Source organism: Candoia aspera, chromosome 1 (assembly GCF_035149785.1).
Source record: "Candoia aspera isolate rCanAsp1 chromosome 1, rCanAsp1.hap2, whole genome shotgun sequence".
NCBI classification, from domain to species: domain Eukaryota; kingdom Metazoa; phylum Chordata; class Lepidosauria; order Squamata; family Boidae; genus Candoia; species Candoia aspera.
Window position 1 is genome coordinate 40,000,981 of NC_086153.1, and position 23,007 is coordinate 40,023,987.

General features: G+C 36.3%; 1 protein-coding gene across 2 annotated transcripts; it reads left to right on the forward strand.

Annotated features, from left to right (window-relative positions):
• Window positions 1–3,997: 3,997 nt before the first annotated feature.
• On the forward strand, window positions 3,998–22,676 carry CALM2 (calmodulin 2). 2 transcript variants are annotated; one of them, XM_063302661.1, is made up of 6 exons: window positions 3,998–4,155; window positions 10,633–10,663; window positions 18,985–19,128; window positions 19,223–19,329; window positions 19,931–20,066; window positions 22,049–22,676. In XM_063302661.1, the coding sequence occupies exons 1-6, from the start codon at window positions 4,153–4,155 to the stop codon at window positions 22,075–22,077; spliced, it is 450 nt and encodes a 149-aa protein (XP_063158731.1). In that variant the 5' UTR covers window positions 3,998–4,152; the 3' UTR covers window positions 22,078–22,676. The 2 variants fall into 2 exon arrangements, with proteins under 2 accessions (XP_063158731.1, XP_063158739.1); XM_063302669.1 differs by lacking the exon at window positions 10,633–10,663 and having other exon boundaries at window positions 4,002–4,155.
• The last annotated feature ends 331 nt before the right edge of the window (window positions 22,677–23,007 follow it).

Here is a 23,007-nt window from a genome sequence, read left to right on the forward strand (position 1 = left end):
ATAACTGCGTAACACGTCTGATTTGTTTACAGAGTTTTTGTTTATAATTGTTCTGCTTTTTTTCTGCAGTTTGCTCTGTATCTGTGATGCACTTCAAAGCATGTTTAAGATACAATGCAAAATAGGTGTTAAATTATGAAATGAGGCTGATTTAATAAGTAGAATAAATTATGTGAGAAGCATACCAGCAATGGTGGCAGAATAGCCTGTCTTTAACACCTTATGAATGCTTCATTAGAACACACGATTCTTAAAATGCCTATTTTTTTTAAGGTACTGTTCAGAGATTTAAAACAGAAAAAAAAATTCCTTATCTACTGTCTTTTTATCATCCTTTTAAATCTTTGCCACACAAACTAAACTCTGTAGCTAAATTTAATAACATTCTAATGTAAGTGTGCATCTATTTGAAATGTAAATTGTATAGTATATAGAATTTTTCCCATACTGAAGAATTAATGATTCAGTAAATTTTGTTAAGCTGCTTTATGTTTAGGATCACCCTCATCCTTTAAAAAGCACCTTTGTTCCTCTGGATCATAACAACATATATGTAATTCCATCAGGAGTAGAATTTCTAATAAAATCTACATATGGTGTTTCTGGAATACTACTCAACTTTAGTTTCTAATATTTCCAGTATCTATTATCTAATTACTATAATATCTAATTATTTTCAAAAATAAAAGACATTAAAAAGTAGAATGAGGATTAGGTTAATCTCTTTGCTAGAATAGTTATTAGAAATATTATTTAGATATTAGATATTTTAATTATATTAATATTAAATATCTATTATCTAAATAATATTTCTAATATCTATTCTAGCAAAGAGATTAACCAAATCCTCATTTCTACCTTTTAATGTCTTTTGACTTATTTTTGAAAATAAAAATCTTTTTGTAGATTTTAGGGACATCACATCAAAAACTCATCTTCCCCTATGCATGCATCTTCCTGTGACTTTTCCCCCCGCAGTATTCAAAAACATATTCTTATTGTGTGACTGCATGAGAGAAACAGACCAATTAGCCAATACTGTCATATTTAAAATACTTGCTCTCAAGGATCACATTGTTGCCTTTGTGTTTTTTATATCATGTAGAAAAACAAAAGTTTAACTCTTAAATAGAATTTGCACTGCAGAAACCTTTACTTGAGGATCTTCAGCACAACATAAATGGGTATCACTGTGGCCACTAGCACTTCCTTTAGCACTGAGGAGGCTTATTTTCCCCTTTTATTTAGATTTTTAAAGACAACATTACTTTTTAATTGGGATGCTGTTATGCTGAAAATGAAGTGCAGGATTTCAGAACCATCTTTATTTCCAAGAATAACTCTGGGTTCCCTAAGGGCCCCAAAGGGTTTCTAAAAATTAAAAATGATGGCTGCAATCCAACACTTCTGCATGATCTATGTGCTTTTTTTTCTACAGTATATATTAACTGGTTTATTTTGGCATTCTTTACATTTTGTGTAAGGCTTTTTTTTTGTGGGGTATGTTCCCCTCTCCCTGTGATTGTAGGTTCCTTGGAACATCAATTGTATGTCTTCTGAACACAGGTATTTTGTTGTGTTGTTTGATTTGGCACTAGGGGCTCAGATCCGGCATTGTACAGAGGTTCGGGACCATGAGTTTTATTTCTTTGTTTTCTGTGAAATGGAGTTAAAAAGTAAGATCAGGAGTAATTTAATGGATTAGGCCTCAGATTTCCATCTCTGCTTTATACTTAAAATCTGGGTGTATTACTTCACCTGTTTCCACTTTGGGAAATGTGTTGGGATTCCAACCATAGTAGTTATTTGTGAATGGAGAAGCCCTTCCATTGCAGCCATTTTGTGCCATCTACAACACACACCCAAAATTTCATTGGCCCCAAAGAAGCAATGATCTGTCATGTTAAAAAGACACTGACAAAAACAGTGTTGATGAGGCTGGGGAATCACATCTATTCAGACTTCCGCAAATTAAGCCTGATTTCAAAATTTCTATTCACTTTACCTTCATGGTTTTAACATGTCAATGCTTTGGTATCCACCAAATTACAGGACTATAAATATGGAATATGAAACAAGTACTATTTCTATGATATAAATATTACACAGCTATTTTTGTGTGTATAACATATAAAAATAGATACACCCTGCTCTTCCTCCTTATAGGCTGCAACATCTGATAATTTAAAAAACAACTTTCACCAGCTATGATTCCGAAGTGGAGACAATATCCATTTAACTGTCAACTAATATACATTCAACCCTTGTCCATATACTAAAGATCCATATTCCAACCAACATTCCCAATCCTTTTCCTATTATATTCTTAAAATTTCTAAAAGTAATGAATCATATCTAAAGAGTGATCAGCCAATACCTACTTTACAAACTGTCTCTAAAGCTTACATTCTTATTCAAGTTTGTATGCCTGGGAAAGAATGTGTAAATTCTTCAAGTCTTCTGAACAGCCAATTCATTGTCTTTCCTTCCTATAGGAATCTATTGAAAACCTCTTGATTCTCCTGAGCCCTTGCCCTCTGATTTTTTTCACCCTTGTTTTCCACTACAAAACAATTCGTAGTTCAGGCTACATTTTACTATCACTATTGCCTCCAACTTGCTCCCTCTGTCCCTTCGCATTGCACAAAAGCACGTGAGCCACCACATTTCCCACATCGCACACGTCTGCTACACACTGCAGTACAGCAGGTACGTGTACCCAAACTTTTGACATGAAATGGACGGGGTCTCAACTGAAACCCTTCTGATTCCCCGGTGCTCGGGATGGCTCTTCCGCTTTAAGGAACGGAGTCGCAAGTGCAGGAGAGGCAGCACCCTGACTTTCTATTAAATCTTGTGGCTCCATTAAGGTCTTTTTGTGGCTCTGCCTCGGTCATTTCTAATGGGATTCCCCCCCCCCCTCACCCCATGATCCCTCCCAAGAACGGAGACTACTGACACTTGTTCCGACGACCTAAGTCCTGAGCAAATTTATTCGCCTCTTCCTAAGTTTGCTTTCTACCCAAGGGTTGCCTCTAACCTACATTTGGGTGGCTGGGTTGACACAATTGTTGTTTTATTAAAAAAAAACCCATTGAATGTTGGTTGTATTGTTAGACGCCTAGATTGGTGCAGCGGTAGCTGCTCTGCATGTTGAGTAAATCCCATTATGCTCATGGGGCTGGCTTCTCCTGAACGCCTGCTTCAGGCGGCACCGTTAGCAAGCGCAGGACGAAGCGGCGGCACTACTGCATTTCGGCTCCCCCTCCATCCCGATCCTCACAAAATAGGCTCAGAAGCGGTCTGCTCGCATGTTGTTCTCCAGGACTTTATTGCCACTCACGATCTTAAACACCGGCAAATCCCTCTTTTCCCAGGAAGGCTCACCCCTCTTCCCTTAGCCACAGCTTCAGCCCGGGAACTTTCCATTCACCGCGAGAAGCCCTCCCGCCGCGGTGCGCCTCCTGCGCCAGGGCTGGTTTCCCCCAAGACTCAAAGTGGCCTCACCCGCCGCCAAGGAACACTCCCACCCGCCCGCGCCCGCATGGACTCCTCAATAGGGGGCGCACGGCTCCCGAGGCAGACTGTGCATGCCCGAGTGACGCATTGCAGGTACGAAGCGACCAATCAGAGGAGCCTGTTCGTTGTTCACTCACTCACACGTTTTTCTTCGTCTATCTTCTTTCGCCGAGCTAAAAAGTCCCTTCTTAAAAAAAAACCCTACACCACAATCTTGCCTTAAAAGGCTACAGTTACTCTTTTTCCATCCACTTATTTTATCTTTTGGGAAAGGAACCTACTTGTATATCTGAAGCAGAAAAACAAAATTCGCAGCGAAGGAACGGGATGTACCGTAGGAGCAACGGTTGGTATAGGACTTGAGGGTGCGGAACCGGATCTCCTTTTACTGCGCGCTTTTCTTTTTCGCTATGGTGGGGGAGGGCGCGGATGGATCTGAGAAGGCGGTGAGGTGGCTTATGAGGCGCTGCCGGCAGGCGTGCTTAGTTCAGTGTGAGGTGAATCTCCGAGCCGTTGGGTTTTGGAAGCCGAAGAGGTGGACGGCGCGCCACTCCTGCCTTCTGTGCCGTACAAGGCGGCACCGGTCTTGATTCTTAGCTGCAGTAACCGCCGCCAGGCCCGGCACAAGCCAAAATGGTTAGCAAGGAGGAGGGGAGATCGGTCGGGTGAAGTGGGGGGACTTGGCGCGATCGCGGTAGTAGTAGCAGACCGAGGAAAGAATTGTTAAATTTCGCGTCTTTTGACTTTAGTGTGGCGATGGGGGAATTGGGAAGGCATCGTGTATGTTGGGGTCGGTCCTGTGGGACAGCAGATACATTGAGACCAGTTGAGAGAGAGAGCGCTCTGGATCCCGATTTCCTCGTCAGCATCCTGGGTAGACTTCAGAATTCAAACGGACGCCAACTGCTTTTCTCGGCGCCATGCTGGTTGGGGGGGGAGGGGAACAGAAGGTGTGTGGAAGTGGTAACTCTTTCCCCTTGTTCCGTTCCTTTAAGGAGGGGGGTGTCCTGAGAGCACCGTTTGCCGTAAGGAGGTGGGGGGGAATTCCGTTGCTGTAGCAACCGAGTTGTCGCCGCTACTCGTGCAACGTTTGACGCGTCGCGGGTGGGAGGCGGGAGTTATTAGAAATGTGACGGCGCCCCAGTTTTTTTTTGGTGGCGCAGGGTGGCAATCGGGAGCAGTCTGTGTTCGCAGAGGAAATTTGGGGAGAAAGTAACCGTAGCTGTACTTGGCAAAGATCACACCTGGAGCTAAAACCGCTTTGCACTTTTTTTTTTTTAAACAGCGCGAAGTTTCCCTCCCTGAAAAGTAAGGCTGTTCTTTAACGGAAAAAAGGTGCAGTCGCGCCATGAGGAAAAGTCTAATGGGTTAAACTAAAACTTGGAGCTGCATTTAAATATTTTTGTGTGTAGAGAGAGAATATTTTTTTTGCTACTCCAGGAACTGGAAGAAGCTAAAGTCAGAATCTCAGTAAAGATTAAGAAAAAACTTCTTGTACATTTCTGTGCAGACCCTTTTTTTTTTTTTTTTGGTAAACGAGTGTTGAGTGGGATGCATTGTTCTCTGAGGTTTCTAGGTTGATAAGGGAAGCCACAAATATTAAGGAATTTTGAGGAATGTTATGAAGAAGTATGAGAAATAACAGTCTCTACTGAGTTTTATTATATGGATAATCAGGAAAGAGAAATACGGTAATCTAAGGGATGTCCCTAAACTCATAAGACTAAGTTGCTGCTGTTATAGTGTTCCCCCCTTTTTAAAAGATTTGATTGAACTTTCTATATTTTAAGATGCTTAACATGTAATATGTTTTTCCTCATACCTATAAAGGAATTTATAAAATGAAAATCTCAGGATTGAGCAAGAAAATTGATATTCTTGAGTCCTAGTGCTTAAATTAGGGTTCTGCTGGATGTTAAGGAGATAAATGTGGACTTCTGGCTCAGTCATGTTTTCACCTTTCAAAGTGAGTTTTCCTGTTGAGGAAATCGTTTAGATGACCTCAGTTTTTGCCTTTTTACTGATGATACTGAATGATTTGTTTTGATATTAAAGCTGAACAAAAGTTTATCAAGGACAACAACCTTCTCAGTGGCCATAAAAAGTGTAGAACCTCAGAGCAAGGGATAAATTTAGATGTTCTTAGCTATCAAAGGATTCTAATTTCCATCATCCTCAGCAGCTAGACAGGGCCAATCACTTCATTTTCTGCTACCTGTCAGAACATTTGAAGTTGATTGTGTTCTAAATATTTGAGTTTAAAACAATGTTTTGTTCTTTGAAAGTAGATCTTAGTAAAGGTGCTGTACTTTTTTCATTGAAATAAAGAGTATGAAGAAACTTTATTGTGAAGGATCTCAGGAATACAGATGATTTTCTAAGCAGCTTGCAAACATTTGTACAAGTAACCTATACACAGATTTCTACTTTTGCTATATTACCTTAGTGATAACTGCTCTTTGGAATGTCCCCATAAACTGTGATAGATTGTTTTAAGCAATGCTTAGAATATAAATATCTGCGCTGGAGTTTGGAAAAATCCCAAATACCAGATCACATAGACTAAAAGCATGTTACGCTAGCACGTAGGAATTTAAATTCCTTATCTGTAGCAGGGCTTATTTCTAGAGATTGGGAATACGGTTAAGGCCATTTCTGTTACTGATTCCATATTTATAACTCTTTGTATCTGAATTTAAATATAGGGTAAATGGCCAGTTGAAGAATTAGTATTCAAGAACTTTAAAATGGATTGAATAAACAATACAAAGTCAGGTTGGAACTATTAGCTAAGGAGAGATACACAATTCAATATATATTTATTTATTACTTTTATTTATTTAATTTGTCCCCGCCCATCTCCTCCCATCAGGGGACTCTGAGTGGTTTACAATAAAAATAATTAAAACAGCAACATATAAATATAAAATTACTCTTAATAAATAATTATACAATAAAGTAAAAAAGTCCAAGTGGCAAAAGAATCTGACACAGCCCATATGTGGGAGGAGTGGTCTAAGATAGCAGCCGTCCCCATTTATGCTTATATATTTGTTATTTTATCATGGATACAAGGACTTTTTGGAAACAAAAAATTACTTATATTACAAGAATGCTTTATTCTTCCATCTAACATGACAGCTATTAGATGTGGTCTCTTCTTGCCCCTTGGGACTTTGAATTTAAGCAGGCTTTGGCCTGTTTTTGGCCTTTTAGGAGCATTGAGATGTTTCTTGAGTGTTTTCTATTACAGAATTATCTTACTGCTCATCCTTGGTTTTTTTTTTTGGATGAAATTTGAGATCATTGCTTTTTCTTCTAGGGAGACATCAGGATCTCAACAGTTTCACCTGGGGATCTCTGTCATAGAGATTTATTTGTAGGCCATAGTGCAGTTATGCTTGTGTAGAAGGTCACCAGTGATTCTTTCCCAGCTATGAAGAATGAGGTACATGGTTTAAAAGACAGGCTTGGGCAGTTGATAGCAATAGCTGAATAATTCACTTACAGTATGACTGTTGAAGCAATTTTTTGCTTGTACTGTATTGATTGAGCTACTCTTGAACAGGTGGGTCATTTTTCTAACTTCAGTTTTATCTAATACCTATATTCTGTTTCATGTGCCCAGTCCTTTTAATGGCAATTACACAACTTTGCTGAAGAACCCATTGTCACCTTGCGTATTTTTCAGTTACACGTTTTTACATTTCCTGTGATATTTGGTATAATGTAGTTGTGTTATGCTTACATGCTTAACTTAGATACCTTAGTTTTAAATAATGAAACTTACTTGCTCTGTTATTTTAAAAAATGAAAAGAGTGAGAAAAGGTGTAAAAGCAGACCCATTCTAATTCTGTGCATCCAGAGAAATGCACATAATTTTCTGTTTTCTAGAATCTCAGGGCAGGTAGGTGAGACATCGTTTAGGATAGGAAAGCGAATTTTAATTCCTTGTCACTGACAGAGTTCTACTTGTTCTCATTAGATTCACTTTCTTTAAAGGAGCTTCCCATTGTACAAATGAAGGACAGGAAATTTCAAACTACACGATGGGTGTTGTTTTTTTTTTGGCACCATCAAATCATTTTGGAAGAATCTTCTGTCTCCTAAGTAGGTTTGTGGGAGGTAGGGGATGTAAAAATCTTTTACTGGAGAGTGCTGTTCTTTCAATGGACAGCCACAACGGGGTATCAACTAGCAATTTTATGGGCCTCCAGGGGGTGCCCTGCTACAGCTAGGTTAAGTGAGGTGGTGATGGTGATACTGTACAGTACTTAAGACTTTTTCTTCAGCTGTTTTACTTACTAACATAACTTCCTTCTCTTTTCTGCCCCCTTTAATTCAGTAAGTTAGGGTAAATGGCTAGTCTGATATCTGATAGTAGGGCTGTACAAACTGCTTGAAGGGGTGCAGCAGCTCCATCTTCCAGAAGCTTCTAAACAGCTGCTTTAAAGGCTTCCCTGACAAGTGAGTGTGCATTCATCTATGTTCAGACTTTCTACTGGTACTATTGGCAGAATAGTACTATGTATGTGGAGACTACCTGATAAAGCCCTTAAAGTATCTGAATCTTCCAGAGGACTTGCTGTTATCCACTTTGAAGAAGAGCCCTTTCACAACTTTTGTATAATTTCACCTAATAAACAATATGTTCAGATTGCAGTTCTTTTAAGGCTTAAAATGGGTAATAATGTATTTATGGGAGTTGTAGTTGAAAACATCAGTTGTATACCTAGTTGCTAACTTTGCCATAAATTCAGCTCAGATGTGAGCCATACAGGGCATGGATAAAGTGACTGGTGCAGTCAGCTATATATAGTAGTACACCAAAATTTGAAAAAGCTGGTTTATTTTATGTCACTAGAATGCATAATTGTTAAGTCAAAAAGTATGTGACTATATGAAGATGGTAGTTTAGGAAGCTTACTGCTTAACAGTAATGATATTACATAAAATAAAAATAAAGATAAATGTTATTTAAGATGCAATAATAAATAAATATTGGGTCAAATTGATGAATACATATAGCTTTATTTAGAAGAGTGATGTTGATAGAGGTGTTGGGATCTGTATCTCTTAATTGGTAAAGTAAGTTATTGCTGCTCTCTTTGCATCATTTATCATTCCTAGTTCCAACTTCCATATTTTCTTTTGTTCTGCACATCCTGTAATGTCACAAGATCTTTTTCTAAAGGCTTTCTTTCAATAAAGTGAAATCTGTCCAGCTTCCATGATATGTTTTATTTGTTGAAAGACTCAAAGTGAAGTCTTTTGAAAGGTATAATTATCTAACATTGCCAAGACAGAATGAACATGTGAATTATATTTGTTTTAACTTAGTTGAAGTTTGCAGAAAAGATAAATTGACAGTCCTTAAAGATAAGTTTGATTTTAGGTTTAAGTAGATGTGGCTAAAAAGTAACCAGATTTCATTGATGATCTAGCCTGACTTGATTATTTTTCCTCTGTATGCATTACAGAGAACATTCTGAGGATCTTGACAGCCATTTTCTACTTGCTTTTTCAGACCCTAAAGAAACTGTTTCAAACACTCCACATTGATTTGCCCACTAGAGAACACTTGGAATCTACATTTCAATCGATGTGTGATGCAATGAATTAAGATGAATGTAGTGCATGTTTTGTATATTAGGCATATGGGTCATTTAAGTAGGTTTTGAGTATACTGAACTGTTTGTAAAGAAAAATTACAGTCAGGCTTGGCTTGTCAACCATTACTAATTTCACAGAGATGCTCCTAATTGAATCTTTAGATTTTTTTTAACTTGAACACACAGATTTGCTGTAGGATTTTGTTTTAGTATACTGAAGAAATTTAGGCAAGATGTGTGCATGCTGAAAGTCTCTAAAGATGTAGTTACATACTTGATTCAGAAGGCAGAGTTGTCTAAAACTGAATATATATATTGGCTAACATTTCAGGCTTGAGGAAATTTCCAAACTATTTTAGTTGTGGAGAGCATTTCATGGGAAAGTACATTATGCTAAGAGTGATCATTGTTCTTTATAACAGGAGATATCCTGGATTGTTACATACGTGAGATTTGTCTTTTATATGCTGTATTCTGCTATTTGCTATATGTTATAATATCTTAAGCATTATTAGCATTCCGTTGTACAGGTTCAAATTAATATATGTTGGCAAAGTGTCCAGTACATTTTCCAAATGCAGTTATGGGTGTTTGTGCAGTTGAAGTCTTACAGTTTTCTAACCTGCAGCAGAGTGTAATCTGGTAAAGTTACTTTATTCATCTGGCTTGCTTATTTCCATGCCCATAGAGACAGAGTCATTTCTTTCTGACTTCCTATAACTTTATTTTATTATGGCTCAAATGCATTTTGCCAAATGCGTAATCTTTTGGAAATTTGAGGTGTGTCTATTTAGAGTCCACTGATATGGATAGAATGATGTTCAACTAATTAATACACAATTAATTTACTTTTATATTTAAGGCTACTATTTAATAGGAAAGGTAATGGAAGATCATTGTCTCTTTACTGTTGATCTGAGGACTGCTGACTATAGAGAACTTGTTTCCTTTTCTTCATATAAAGAATTCAGCTGCAGCCACCAGTTGACTGGAGCCATTTAGTTTTTTTCTTGCAGTGATTAGAAGACCTATGTCAAAGGTGGTTGGGCAGTCTTTGTGGCTTGAGGCTGCAGTCTTTTGTAGTGATGAAGCCTACCTAATGCATCTATTTTGTTTTATTTAGCATCTAAATCAGCAAAAACTAGCACTACTATTCAGTGGTTTGCAGTTGGATTTCTATATTGTATTCTTGAAGTGCTAAAAAAGGGAGTAGAGCGCTGTGTGCAGGATGCATATTGCCTACTCCCCCTGTCAAGGAACTGTAGAGATCAAGTACAGCTGCACTTAACTGTCTATTCATAGTTTGATTCTGGCTCTGTATCCTCAAATTAATATTTCTTTATCTTCCTCTCATTCCTTCTTAGATTGTTTGCTTTGCTTTCAGAATTATAAGCCTGAATGTAGAGCCTTTTGTGTATTCTATAAAATAACATGTAGGAATGGTAAATACGAAACTAGGTTGCCAAGATATATTAACATCATTATGTTTACATATTCTAGGCTGATCAACTGACAGAAGAGCAGATTGCAGGTGAGGTGCCAGATTTATATTACTTAATGGTGCTAATGTGTAATTTGCATAGATTTCAGTAGAAGTAGCTATAATGCTAGAATTTGCATATTCTGTCTAGGAACTGGATCATTCTTTGTTCATACCTGGCAACTCTTTGACTAGTCTTTCTTTAACTCTACCATATAGCTATGATCTAATTATAGGAAAGGCTTAAACATGAAATAAAACTGTTGTATTACCTGCATGCATGAAATTTGAGCTGCATGAATTATATCCATTTTTTCTATATTATAACAAAAGTATATGCTTGCACTCTTTACATAGAGCTTCTGGAGAAGCATACATTCTTTTTACTTTTAGTTAAATGAGGTACATAAAAGTGTGTTGATGCTTTGGATGTGTATATCTTGGGTTATATTCCTTGAGTAGAAAGATGGTATTTGCAAAAGCCATCTTTATAGACCCCTGTTCCATTTCCCTAAAGTAACCACAAATCTCCCTTCCTTAAGCAGATTTTGATGGGATGTTGGGCACTCTAGAGAGAAGGGGAATAGGCAAAAATAAAATCCACTTCTGCTTGTGAATCTCAGGAGGTTAATCCAGAAGTATATTTGTGGATCGCAATTATGTGTAATTCCATATTTACACCTCAGAAACATTTGAAGGAAAAACGTCTTAAATTGACTGAAATCATTTTATATTTGTTCCTTAGGTTTAACATTTTAAAGGGAGTGCTAAAATAATAAAATGTAATTGTGTGCTTTTAAAGCATGTTATACATTCTGTTAGAATGTTTATTGTATCTAAGGTATTATTAACCTATTGCAATCCAATTAAGCAGTTACTTTGCTGCTCTAATGTAGCTGATATTGGCAGACTGCTGCATTAGAAAATCAAGGTCACCATGTAAAAGAGTAGTAATTCTTTCAGGGCTTGTACTGTCTGAACAAACATTGAGTATGGACAGTTTCCATTAAACACAGTAATTTTAATGATACTGATATAGGTAATATCACTTTGGTTGTGAAATCCAATACCTTTACTGTTTTTGGCCTTATTTTTCACAATTCGTGTTTAAAAAAATAGGCTAATTAGTAAGAATTCTTTGTCCAGATCATGGTCATATCAAACACACTGATACATATGAGAATATGTCATAAAAGTAATCAAATTTGTACCAAATTTGTAAATGACTTAAAACGTTTTCCATTTATATGGAAAGAGTGAATGTATATGCTATTGCTGCCAAAATAACATGACATCACTGTGAAATATATCACTAGAATAATGCAGCAAAAACTTTCGTCATAGTTTACATAGTATAGCTTGATTCAGAGAGACCTTCTCCCAAAAACAAAAGTATATGGGTTGAGTAATCCTGCTCCAAATGTGAAGTTCAAACAGTCTTTTGACATGCTGAAGAGATAATAGGTTTATCAGGGTATCAGCACTTATTCTGGATGCTATAAGATTTTTTATCCTTTGTTGGAAAAAAAAAAAGTTAGTACAGCCCGATTCCTAGTGACTAGTTTTCTTGACAACTTATGAAGTTGTCTGCTTTGGGTTGTGGTCCCCCCCCCCCCCACTTTCCATCTGCCTTTTAACTCTGCAATTTCCTGGTGGTCTCCCTTCTGGGTAAGTGAGTCTGACTCTGCTTAGCTTTTTAAAGATCAGCTAATGTCAGCTGTATGTTACTACCAGCTATATTATAGTTACTTCTCTGGAAAATGTGATGTTAACAGTCATTTGATAAGGTGCTTACTGTGTTTCAAAATTAACTAGTCTATGCAAAATATGGGAGAAAATATTGTACAGCTTAATTAAAGGATTGATCAGAAGTATATTGGAGGCAGAATATGCAAATTCAGTTGGAAAGAGAACAAACCTGATGAAATTATCTTGGTCAATTAGATTTTAATTTTAATTACATTGTAGTTGGTAAGTAATCTGATGCAAATAAAAGATGTACTTGATCTATGATTATCAAGAATAGAGTCAACCATCAATGTAGCTTTAAGGTTTTTAAAACATAATTTAAATCCCACTGGGTCTGCACTTGAATATAGCTAGAATGACTTAAAACCTGGATTCAACCCTGTGTCTTCTGTGTCTTAATTCTTTACTTGCAGATGTTGGTTATAAAGATATTGGTTGCAAAGCAAACACAAAAGCCCTGTTATACCTCTGAATAAAAGAAACTTTAAGGAGAGGAATTTCTACCCCACCCTGAATTTCCATTCATTAGGGAAATTTATTAAATTCAATATGCAAAAAAGTTAATTTGATTATAAACCATAGCAGCCAGAATTAAAATCAATAAATTATTTCATGTTCAAAATTCCTTTAAACCTTAAAAGATTACAAATGTCCCAGGATAGTCTAAACCTGATTAAACAGAACTTTTAATATTATGCACAATTTTAAACTTAAATTACCATAAAAACTATACTCAATTGTGTATTAGATTCCAACTGTAAAACGCTGGGTGAAACTGGGCTACTAAGCTGGTTTCTCTCTTCAGATTAAATCTGCCCACTTCCCTCATTCCGGAGTAGCTCTGAACCTATACTGTGGTAAACTATTATTCTGAACTTGGCAGAATTATTTGTCATAAAGATAATCAGGTTCTGAGATTTATGTTCACATTTGACATCTAGATGTGCAGAATAAGTATTGGAAAATCTAAAGTTCTCCAGCAACAATGTAACTTCTGCCAATCTTTTTACAAATCCATAGTTGTTTTTGTAGGTACATCTTAGGAATGTGCTATTCAGGGATCAGTTTACTTTTTAGCCAGTAATTAAAGACTACTTGGTAAAAGTTCTAGGCCCATAATTAGGCTCTGCTTTCTAGGTCCAAGGAAGGGAGCACAGTCCCATGTATTTGAAGATGGACTATGATTTTTGAAAAAACCTTAGTAGGAGTAATTCTGAGGCCTTTGCTGATATCAACTAATATCCATACCCAAATGGGAATGGAAACTGTAGCATTCTCAGTCTGATCCCAGGGCAAGAGGATACAAAATCATGGAAGAATAGCCTGTATTCTGATAATTCCCACCATACTCCAGATCTATGCTTCAGATGCCACAGCAGCACACTAAAAATCATTATCAGATTCCATACTAATGGAAATAAGGATGGTAAGGCCCCTTTCATTTTGCTAGGTTTTTTTTTAATTTTAAAAGCTAGTCTTATGGAAGCTCTTAGACACACAACGTGACACAGGAATAATTTTGATTTACTCAAATATTAGCTTACATATTTCTGCATGAGAGTTTGAAGTGATAATTGTTGGGTATACTTAGAATTATGGGATTATGTAGTAATAAGTAATAGCATAGCAAAAATATACACAGTGAAAGACAAGATAAGTTGGGGAAGTGATATTAGACTAGTAGAGCAAGCTCGTGCATAAAAATATAATAAAGGAAATAGGTACTTTCTTTAATGAAAGGCATGTACAAGGAGATGGAACTTTCTTATGAAATGAAAGAACAGTGTGGGAAGAATGGTTTTAGGATTCTGTGGCAGAATTCCTGATTTTTAATCAATAAAATGGGCAAATATAAGTAGCAGGCATAAGGTAGTATGAATTTGTGCAGGTGAAATATTGGGGCATAGCCTGTCTTTCTACATGTAAATGCCTGATTAGATGCATCTTTGAGATAGACTATTTACCCTAAAACACTTTAAAATGATGCATCCTTTAAAGGGAGTTTGATAGATGTGATGTAAAATTACTGCTAGTATTTTTAAAGGATATTTTTAAAGACACTTCATTAGTCATTACCAATTCCTTACTTGGAAACCACTTTTCTCAGCTAATTTTTCCTCTAATAAATTCTGTCCTTTCTAAATAGTTTTTTGATCTAATTGAAAAGGTATCTTTAGAATTGAACAGATCATAACAATAACAGGTCAAAACTGCTTTATTGGGCACATTCTGCAATTATACCTACAACCCAACCAATAGAAGCTATGAAAAGGATAACACTGCCATACATCAGAAACATTTCAGAAACTACCAACAGACTGTTACAACCACATGGCATCACCGTAGCACATAAACCAACTAAAACTCTTCAAAACTAAGTAACCCAAAAGACCCAGTAGCCCAAGAAGAAAAAACAGGTGTCATCTACAACATACAGTGTGAGGACTGTAGCAGCCACTATGTAGGACAGACAGGCATAAGACTAGCAGACCGCATCCACAAACACCTACTAGCAGTCAGAAGACATGATGAAAACTCCTTAAGCTCACAACACATGGACAGACCCAACCATACTTTCAACTGGGAAGCTGAGCATCCTAGACCAAGCCAAATCCAAAAAATTCTAGAGAATTCCTGGAAGCCTGGCACTCAGACAAAACAGCCATCAACAGGCACATAGAGGTAAACAACATTTACATACCTTTCAAAAGAGACAATAGAAAAGCCAAAAGACCAGTACACCACCTCACCAGCAATCAATGCCCAGATATGCAAAGACTAACACTAGGATCAATACCAGATGAACAATCAAACAGCACAATACACCTTAATCAAGGAACTGTTAACTCAGTCAATCAACCAAGCAGCAAACAACAGCCCAATCAAGGGACTCCCAAGGAGAGAACAACACCTCCACCAACACAAGCTGGACAAACCACTGTATATAAACAGAGAGCAAGGCCCGCTCCCTCTTTGCACTGAAGATGTTGCCTAGTCTGGCAATGAAACATCAAGGAAACAACAAGGCTCAGAGAGCACCAAGGACTCCAGTTACACCTACATCTGATCTCTGTGCCATTTTTGGGCATTGAAACAATGTTGATGCTGTAGAAACCATTTATATTACTTCATTTTTAAAAAAAAATAATACTGACATCTTCTCCTATCTAAATGTAGTTATGGTGTTTTCTGTGTATTATTTGATTCCCTATTTTGGAATCTTGCCTACATACATACATACTGATTATAACATTCATTATATTATTTCCTTTCAGAGTAAGCAGTGTTACGCAAGGCCCAGAAAAGGAGTTAGAACCAAAGTAATGAAAGGCGTGATACAAGGAAAAAAAGAAAAGAAAATACAGTTAGAACTAGTTTATTCTATTCCTGTTCACTGTATCTCTGTGCCTTTCTATCTTTGTTCCCGCTGTGCTGATATACTGCTTTCTACTTTATTTATTTATTTATCATATTTTTATCACCGCCCATCTCCCCCACATGGAGACACTTCGTCTTTACATTTCCCCCTCTTCCTTTTAGAGGACACCATCTCTAACCAAGCCTTTCTCTCAAAACATTAACTCTTCCTTCATATTTGTTTTGCAATTTGATCCTCATTTTTCATTTCATATGAATACTTTCAGAACTATTTTCACTTTTGTATTCCATGCATGCTCAATCAGCATACATTCATTCTTGACCCTGATTCTTGTCTTACCATACATGTTTCTTATATAACCAGTTCCTTGTCAAGCTCCTTATAGTAGGGCATGATCAATGAAGCAAGCATCAGACAAACAATAAGAAGTTGTAAGGCAAGAGTTATGGCAGAAACCCAGTCCTCCTTTATTAGTGAGTTCTTTCAGATTGACTCTGTTTGACAGATTTGAATCTCTTGGGCTTTGTGCTGTCCAGACTGAGCTGCTATTTACTAGATAAACCACTAACAAATGTTCCCATCTGTTGATTGTTTATATCTAGAGGTCCTCAAGTTTCTTTCTCAGCCTCTAGACAATATTTCACATTCCCACTGCATTCAGTTTACAGGGACATGTTCAACTTTCCCTTCAGTACAACAAATTGGAGAGCAGCTTGCTTTTGTACATAGTCATTTTTGCTTCTTTCAGCAAACTTCAGTTTTCCCTTTCAACCTTGGTCTTTGATAATTAATTTTTCAAATCCACATTTGTTGTATCATGCAGTCTTAATATTTGCTGCAAGTCATTTAGATTCTCAATCAACAATACAGCATCCAAAAGTTCATGTCCTTGATTTATTGCACCTGAAAGATTACCACATTTATCCATAAACACCTAGGCAATCAAAGGGACATCTTGATCTGTGTAAGCATTCCATTTATTCTCTCACATGCTTTACTTCTGTCATATACTATTTTTAGTGCATTCATCAACCAATCTTCAACCTCCCATTCAATAAATCACTTAATCATATCTCTAAATCTTCTTACATCTCTAAATTAGTAAATATAACAATAACCTTTCTCACAGTCATACATTTCACTGGCTTGCTGGAACCTTGTTGGTTTGCTCAAAGTACTTCCTTATATTATGATTAGTCTCATAGCTTCTGTCCTTGCTTTAACCAACTTATATAAAACTGTATAATGCTTATGCAGGGAAAAGGCGATAGCCTGTTTCAATACTTAAACTACAGAATGTCTCTTCTGTAGTTTAAGTATTGAAACAGGCTATCGCCTTTTCCCTGCATAAATGTTATGCAGTTTTATATAATTTCTGTTAACAATGGGAACATTTCATTCATTCAATTTATACAGCTGCCCATCTCTGGGTGGCTAATAATAAAAACAACAAACACAATACCAAAAAATTAAATATAAATATGTCCGCCACCTTGAGTTATTTATAAAAATAATAAAGGCGGGACAAAAAAATAAAATAAATAGATAAATACATACATAAATACAGCCGAGAGATCTTAAAAGCCATTGGTGTTAAGACAACCATGAAACTGGGGGCTTCACACACTTGGGGCCCCAGACCCAGGCACAAAGCCAGGTCTTCACGGCCTTCCAAAAAGCCTTAAGTTCTGGAGAGAGTTAAAATACAATGGACATCAAATACAAAGAGTTGTAAGCCTCCAAGCCATTATGGGTTTGTTAGAAATAATATACATACAGTGGGAATGCAAGAAACCTTGTAAAACAGTGATAATGAAATATAGATGCAGTAAATCTCACATTTAGATCAGGTGGAACTATGATGCTGTATGTAGATCAAATTTAGCCACAAAATCAACTTTGGTTTTATATTTTTCCTCCGAACAACATAGTGCAGCAGGCAAATTGTCTTCTTGACCAACATTAGTGGTAACAAATTAGACAATAGTTCACTGTACTTATTTTGGCTAGGCATTATCACTATAATACGTTATAAAGCAAAATCAGGTTTAAATTTAATAATTGATTCAATAAGAAGTGCATCAATTTTGAAATATGTTGTTTGTCCAACTAGCAAGAGAGGGAAGTGTAAAACACTGAATAGTAACCACAATACTGTGAGTGGGGAAAAAATGAAATTATTCAGAAGAGATTTCCCAAACTTAATAATAATTAAAAGGGACAGTCAGGATGAAAAAACCCTTGGAGTTTGAGGTGACCCAGGAATTCAATTTCTGAAGGCCCATAAATAATTGCAGAATCCCTTATTTCTTTGCTTCTGTCTTTCACAAGGAAGATAGTCAACCTATTTTCTTTGAGGCAAGCTGAGACTTTGTTGATATAAGCACTACCCTTCCCTTTAAAGGGCTTGAATCTTTTATGGTAGGTGTTGTGAGGTTTAGAAGGTGTTGTCTACTATGTGCATTTTGCCATTGGAAATCTTTTTCAGGGCCCCAAAATAAGGAGGTCCAAATGTAGGGAACACAGGGAAATTAGATGATATCTGGGAACTTCAAAGAAGTGATGCATTAATTTCCACTGTGGAGGAAGCTTTCTGATCATCAGATGACACAGAAGGCTTTTTTCATTTGATGATGATAAAGGGGTTTCACATTTCCAAAAGAAAAGTACTTTCCTTTGGAGCTGGTGCACCATTTCTATTCCTTTTCTTTTGCTTTAAGTGAATTTCTTGTAGAAAAAAAAAGATCATAGAAGCAGTTTTTTTAAAAGAAAAGGCAAAAAAAATCTTAGAGTCAAGCTCAGCTGACTTTATGGGCTTAGTCATGTAGCTTTCTTGGCAACAGTACAGAAATAACTGCTTGTTGCATTATTTTTGTTTTTGTATTTAATTCTGGTCTGCTGTTTCCTGGTGGTCCTTTGTTTACATACTGACCAGGCCTAATCCTGTTCACGTTTTCAAGTTCAGCCAAAGTTGGCTAATTGCTTCCTAATTTTAAAACGAATAGTTGAATCATCACAAAGTTTTGTTATGGAAATTAATTATATAAGTTTTGAAAACACCAGGCACACAATATCCTTTTAGAAGCAGTTTGTTTTACTGTGATGTATCTTAATGTGTTTGGATTTCATTCATTCTACTTATTATCTTTTCCCTTGCATTGGTTTTTGAGCAATTGAATTAAAATTTAAACAAGTACATTGAATGGCTCGCACAGTCTTTACATTTGCTGTTTTTGTGTTACAGAATTCAAGGAAGCCTTTTCGCTATTTGACAAGGATGGAGATGGCACAATAACAACAAAAGAATTGGGGACAGTGATGAGGTCACTTGGACAGAATCCAACAGAAGCAGAATTACAGGACATGATCAATGAAGTAGATGCTGATGGTAAGTTTTATTTAAAACAATTCAGTAATTAAAATTAACATTATATATCTGAATATAACTGAAATAAATTTTATTAATATATGTTATTTTCCAGGTAATGGCACAATTGACTTCCCAGAATTTTTGACAATGATGGCAAGAAAAATGAAGGATACAGACAGTGAGGAAGAAATTAGAGAAGCATTCCGTGTATTTGATAAGGTATTCCATGAGTTTTGATAAGCTTTCAAAGTACTGTATGTCTTAAATCAAGAGGAATTTCCACCTTCAATAAGAACAGAATTCCATACTCATTGGCAGTGCCACTGAATAATGATCTAGCAGTTAAACTTAATTCAGGGAATTAAATTTGACTTTAAATCCAAAAACCTATATTGCCTTCCTCACTTACATGCAAACAATCTGTTCTGTAAAATTTTGGAAGAATTGGTACTACCAGTAATGGTGTATCTTTTTTTCATTCCTGCCAACACAGTTGAAATATGTAACTGATCTCTAATGTCAGTTAAAAGGTTTGGTCTGTAAATACAGTCCAAAAACAATGCACTTCCCAAGTATTTAAGAGTTAAAAATACATGGGACGGTAATTAACTGGCTCATTGCATAATGCTAATTGTCCTGTCCCTGCCTAATTTTTGAAATGTGGCTTCTAGTATACTACTCAAAAGTTCAAATGCAAACTCAAGCCTAGAACTGCTGGGTACTCCTTTTCTTGGTAGAAGCAAGATATGTCTGATTAATTGTTCAAATACGAGTTTATAACAAGTTGATAAAATGAAAGTGACCTCCAAATGTTTTCCAGGATGGTAATGGTTACATTAGTGCTGCAGAACTTCGCCATGTGATGACAAATCTCGGAGAGAAGCTAACAGATGAAGAAGTTGATGAGATGATTAGAGAAGCAGATATTGATGGTGATGGTCAAGTAAACTATGAAGGTAAAAATTGTGAAGTTTTTTAGTAACATAAATTGGCTTGAATCTATTGATTAGGATACAAAAGGTTGAAGTTTGCTTCCCTGTGTGTATTAGGATTTTTCAAGATTCTTCTCTTCCTTATAATGAAATATAACTTGAAATGTTTTAAATATAGATCTCTGGGGAATGGTGGGAATTCAAAATAACCACCCTGTTCCCTAGCCCTGTTCTTAACACTACAAAAGTTGGTGGGTTGGTAATCTATGCTGACTGTTATCTACCACCCAACTTGTAGAAAAGTTGGCCAAGGAAATGATAATGAGATGTGTGTGTGTGTGTGTGTGTCTGTGTATGCACAAACTCTAAAATGTTAAGCACATTGGCCTGTATGCACGACTACATAATTAAGGCCATCAAAGAAGTGATAAAATGGAGTCTCTTTAAAAGCAATAAAAGACATGTTCCTTTCTCTTGATTTGAGATTTCTTACTAAAGGATGTGCACGTTTTGCATTTGGCAGTCCGAAAGCTGAAAAACTATTTGCTATGTGCACTTTGTCCTTTTGAGAGCTTGCATTAAAAAAAGGGTAACACACAGGAATAACACCATTAGAATCCAACCCGTAAGGTAACTTCTCTGATAAATAATTTCAAAATATCAGTAAATTAGCTGCCAATCAGGTAATTGTTTTTTCTTTGTATCTGGTTAATCAAACATAAGATGTTAGTACTCTGATGCCCCCTAATGTGATCTCAGAGGATTGGAACCACTTCATTTTACCTTTAGAAGTGGTAAAGCCACGTTACTTCATGAAGCAGCTTTAAGACATGCGATGCAACAATGATTGTTGAAGTAATGTGTGTTTTTGTACCAAATATGTCTACAAAGTGTCATTGTGAAGCTTTAACTGGAACTAAAAATAGGGAAGTGCTATTTATAGGCTTTTTTGGCTCTTAAAAACTTGCTTAGAATCTGACAAAATTATTTGTTGTTTATAAATGTTAAAATACAGCGTTAGATAGCTTTCAATTCATAGCTGACAACATCAGAGTGACTACATCCCAATTACAATGACATTTCCATAATGATTGAAATAATAGAAGTTACTGTATTTTCATACTAGAAAAGTTGGTGCCTGTTTATCTGGTTAGAAATAACATTATAGCTTAGAGCTGATCAAAAGTATCAGTTTTTACTTTATATGAGACAGAAGATAAACCAGTAGGGTTTGCACTATACCAGCAAGGATTCTCACAGCCAGTTATTGAATGGTACGCTTAAAGAGGGTGAGTCCTTCTTCCACCTTACAATTGTGCTTGAACAAAGAAGCTTGAGGTAAATAGTAGGTTTTATATTGTGGGGCTGAGCTGTATTTAGGTCTTTACTCGAACACAAACTTTCTTTGCATAGCCGTTTTTGATAAGTGGGTCAAGAATTTCATAAATAAAGCACAGACATGAAGGGTGTCCATCTAATTATGATACTTTGTGATACTTACATTAAAACATTATTTGTAGTGAATAAAATGCAGTATCTTTTCATTATTTAAAATAGAATCTGGAAAAATGTCTTAATATGATACCTAAAAGATAAAGCATTGGACACCAGGAAACTTTGGACGTAACAAGGCTTAGTATTTTAGCTAGATAACTTAATGACATGGAACACCTACATATATTGATGAACAACTGACTTGCTGCTTTTTGTATGAGTTCTTTGTGTATTAGAAAGAATTACTAGTGATAATTAGAGGAATGAAAAAGACATGATTAATTAAAAATTAATAATTATTTAAAAATAACTATTACTAAAGTGAACCTGTTCTTGAAATCAGGTATCAATAAATGGTGAGAAGCACTGCACAAATATTGTACAGAAGACAGGATGGTAGTCTAAAGAAACCTTGCATAAATTTCTTAGCTAATCGGGCAGATTGCCTGATTTTTATCTGAACATATTGCACAAATACTTAAATAAACATTACCATTTTTTTTCTTCTACAGAGTTTGTACAAATGATGACAGCAAAGTGAAGACACTGCACAGAACGTGTTAAATTTCTTGTACAAATTGTTTATTTGCCTTTTTCTCTGTTTGTAACTTATCTGTAAAAGGTTTTCCCCTTCTGTTGAGAGAGATGCATGTATAGTAACAAACTCATTCCTCCATGTTTTCCCCTTTATCTGTCGTCCTGATATTTTGGGAAAATGATCAAAGTAACAAATGTTTGCATGTGGCTTACTCTGGATATTTAAGCCCTTCCACACTTCTAAAGCTAGATGGTGTTGGTCAAATGAGGGATCATCTAGGTTATGCCTGTTGAAATTAGTTATTTTAGGAAATTTAGCATGTTGTTGAAATGTAGTCTTAACTCTGTGTGGACTATGGACAGTCAACAATATGGAACTTTAAAAAGTTTGCACTATTGCAAAACGGGTGTATTATCCAGGTACTCGTACACTATTTTTTGTACTCCTGGTCCTGTACCAGAAGACATTTTTCTTCTATAGTTACTATGCTTTTAAAAACTTGTTCAGCCACTTATTTTCAAAAAGAATCTGCTTATGGCACAACTTGCCTCAAATCCATTCCAAGTTGTATATTTGTTTTCCAATAAAAAATACTTAACTCATGTTGTCTAAATCGTTTTGAATGTTTGCATATTGCTTTTTATGTGTCTACTTCTATACCTTTTAGACACTCTGCAAATGTCCACTGTTTAGACACAGCAAAAGTAGAAACCTAGTGCCCTCTGGGCCTCAACTTGGATAAGTCCTAGCTAGCATGGCAGGATTTCAAAACAAACAAAATATCTGGGAGACACGGGCTGTGCAGCAGTGCAGATTTGAAGGTGAAAGGTAATTTGAAGTGTGCAGGGGCATGTGTGTTGCAACTGTTGGCATTCCCTTAAATGGAGGAACTGCCAGCAAAAGGTACTGTTTTTTTAAGGAATTGCAGGCAGG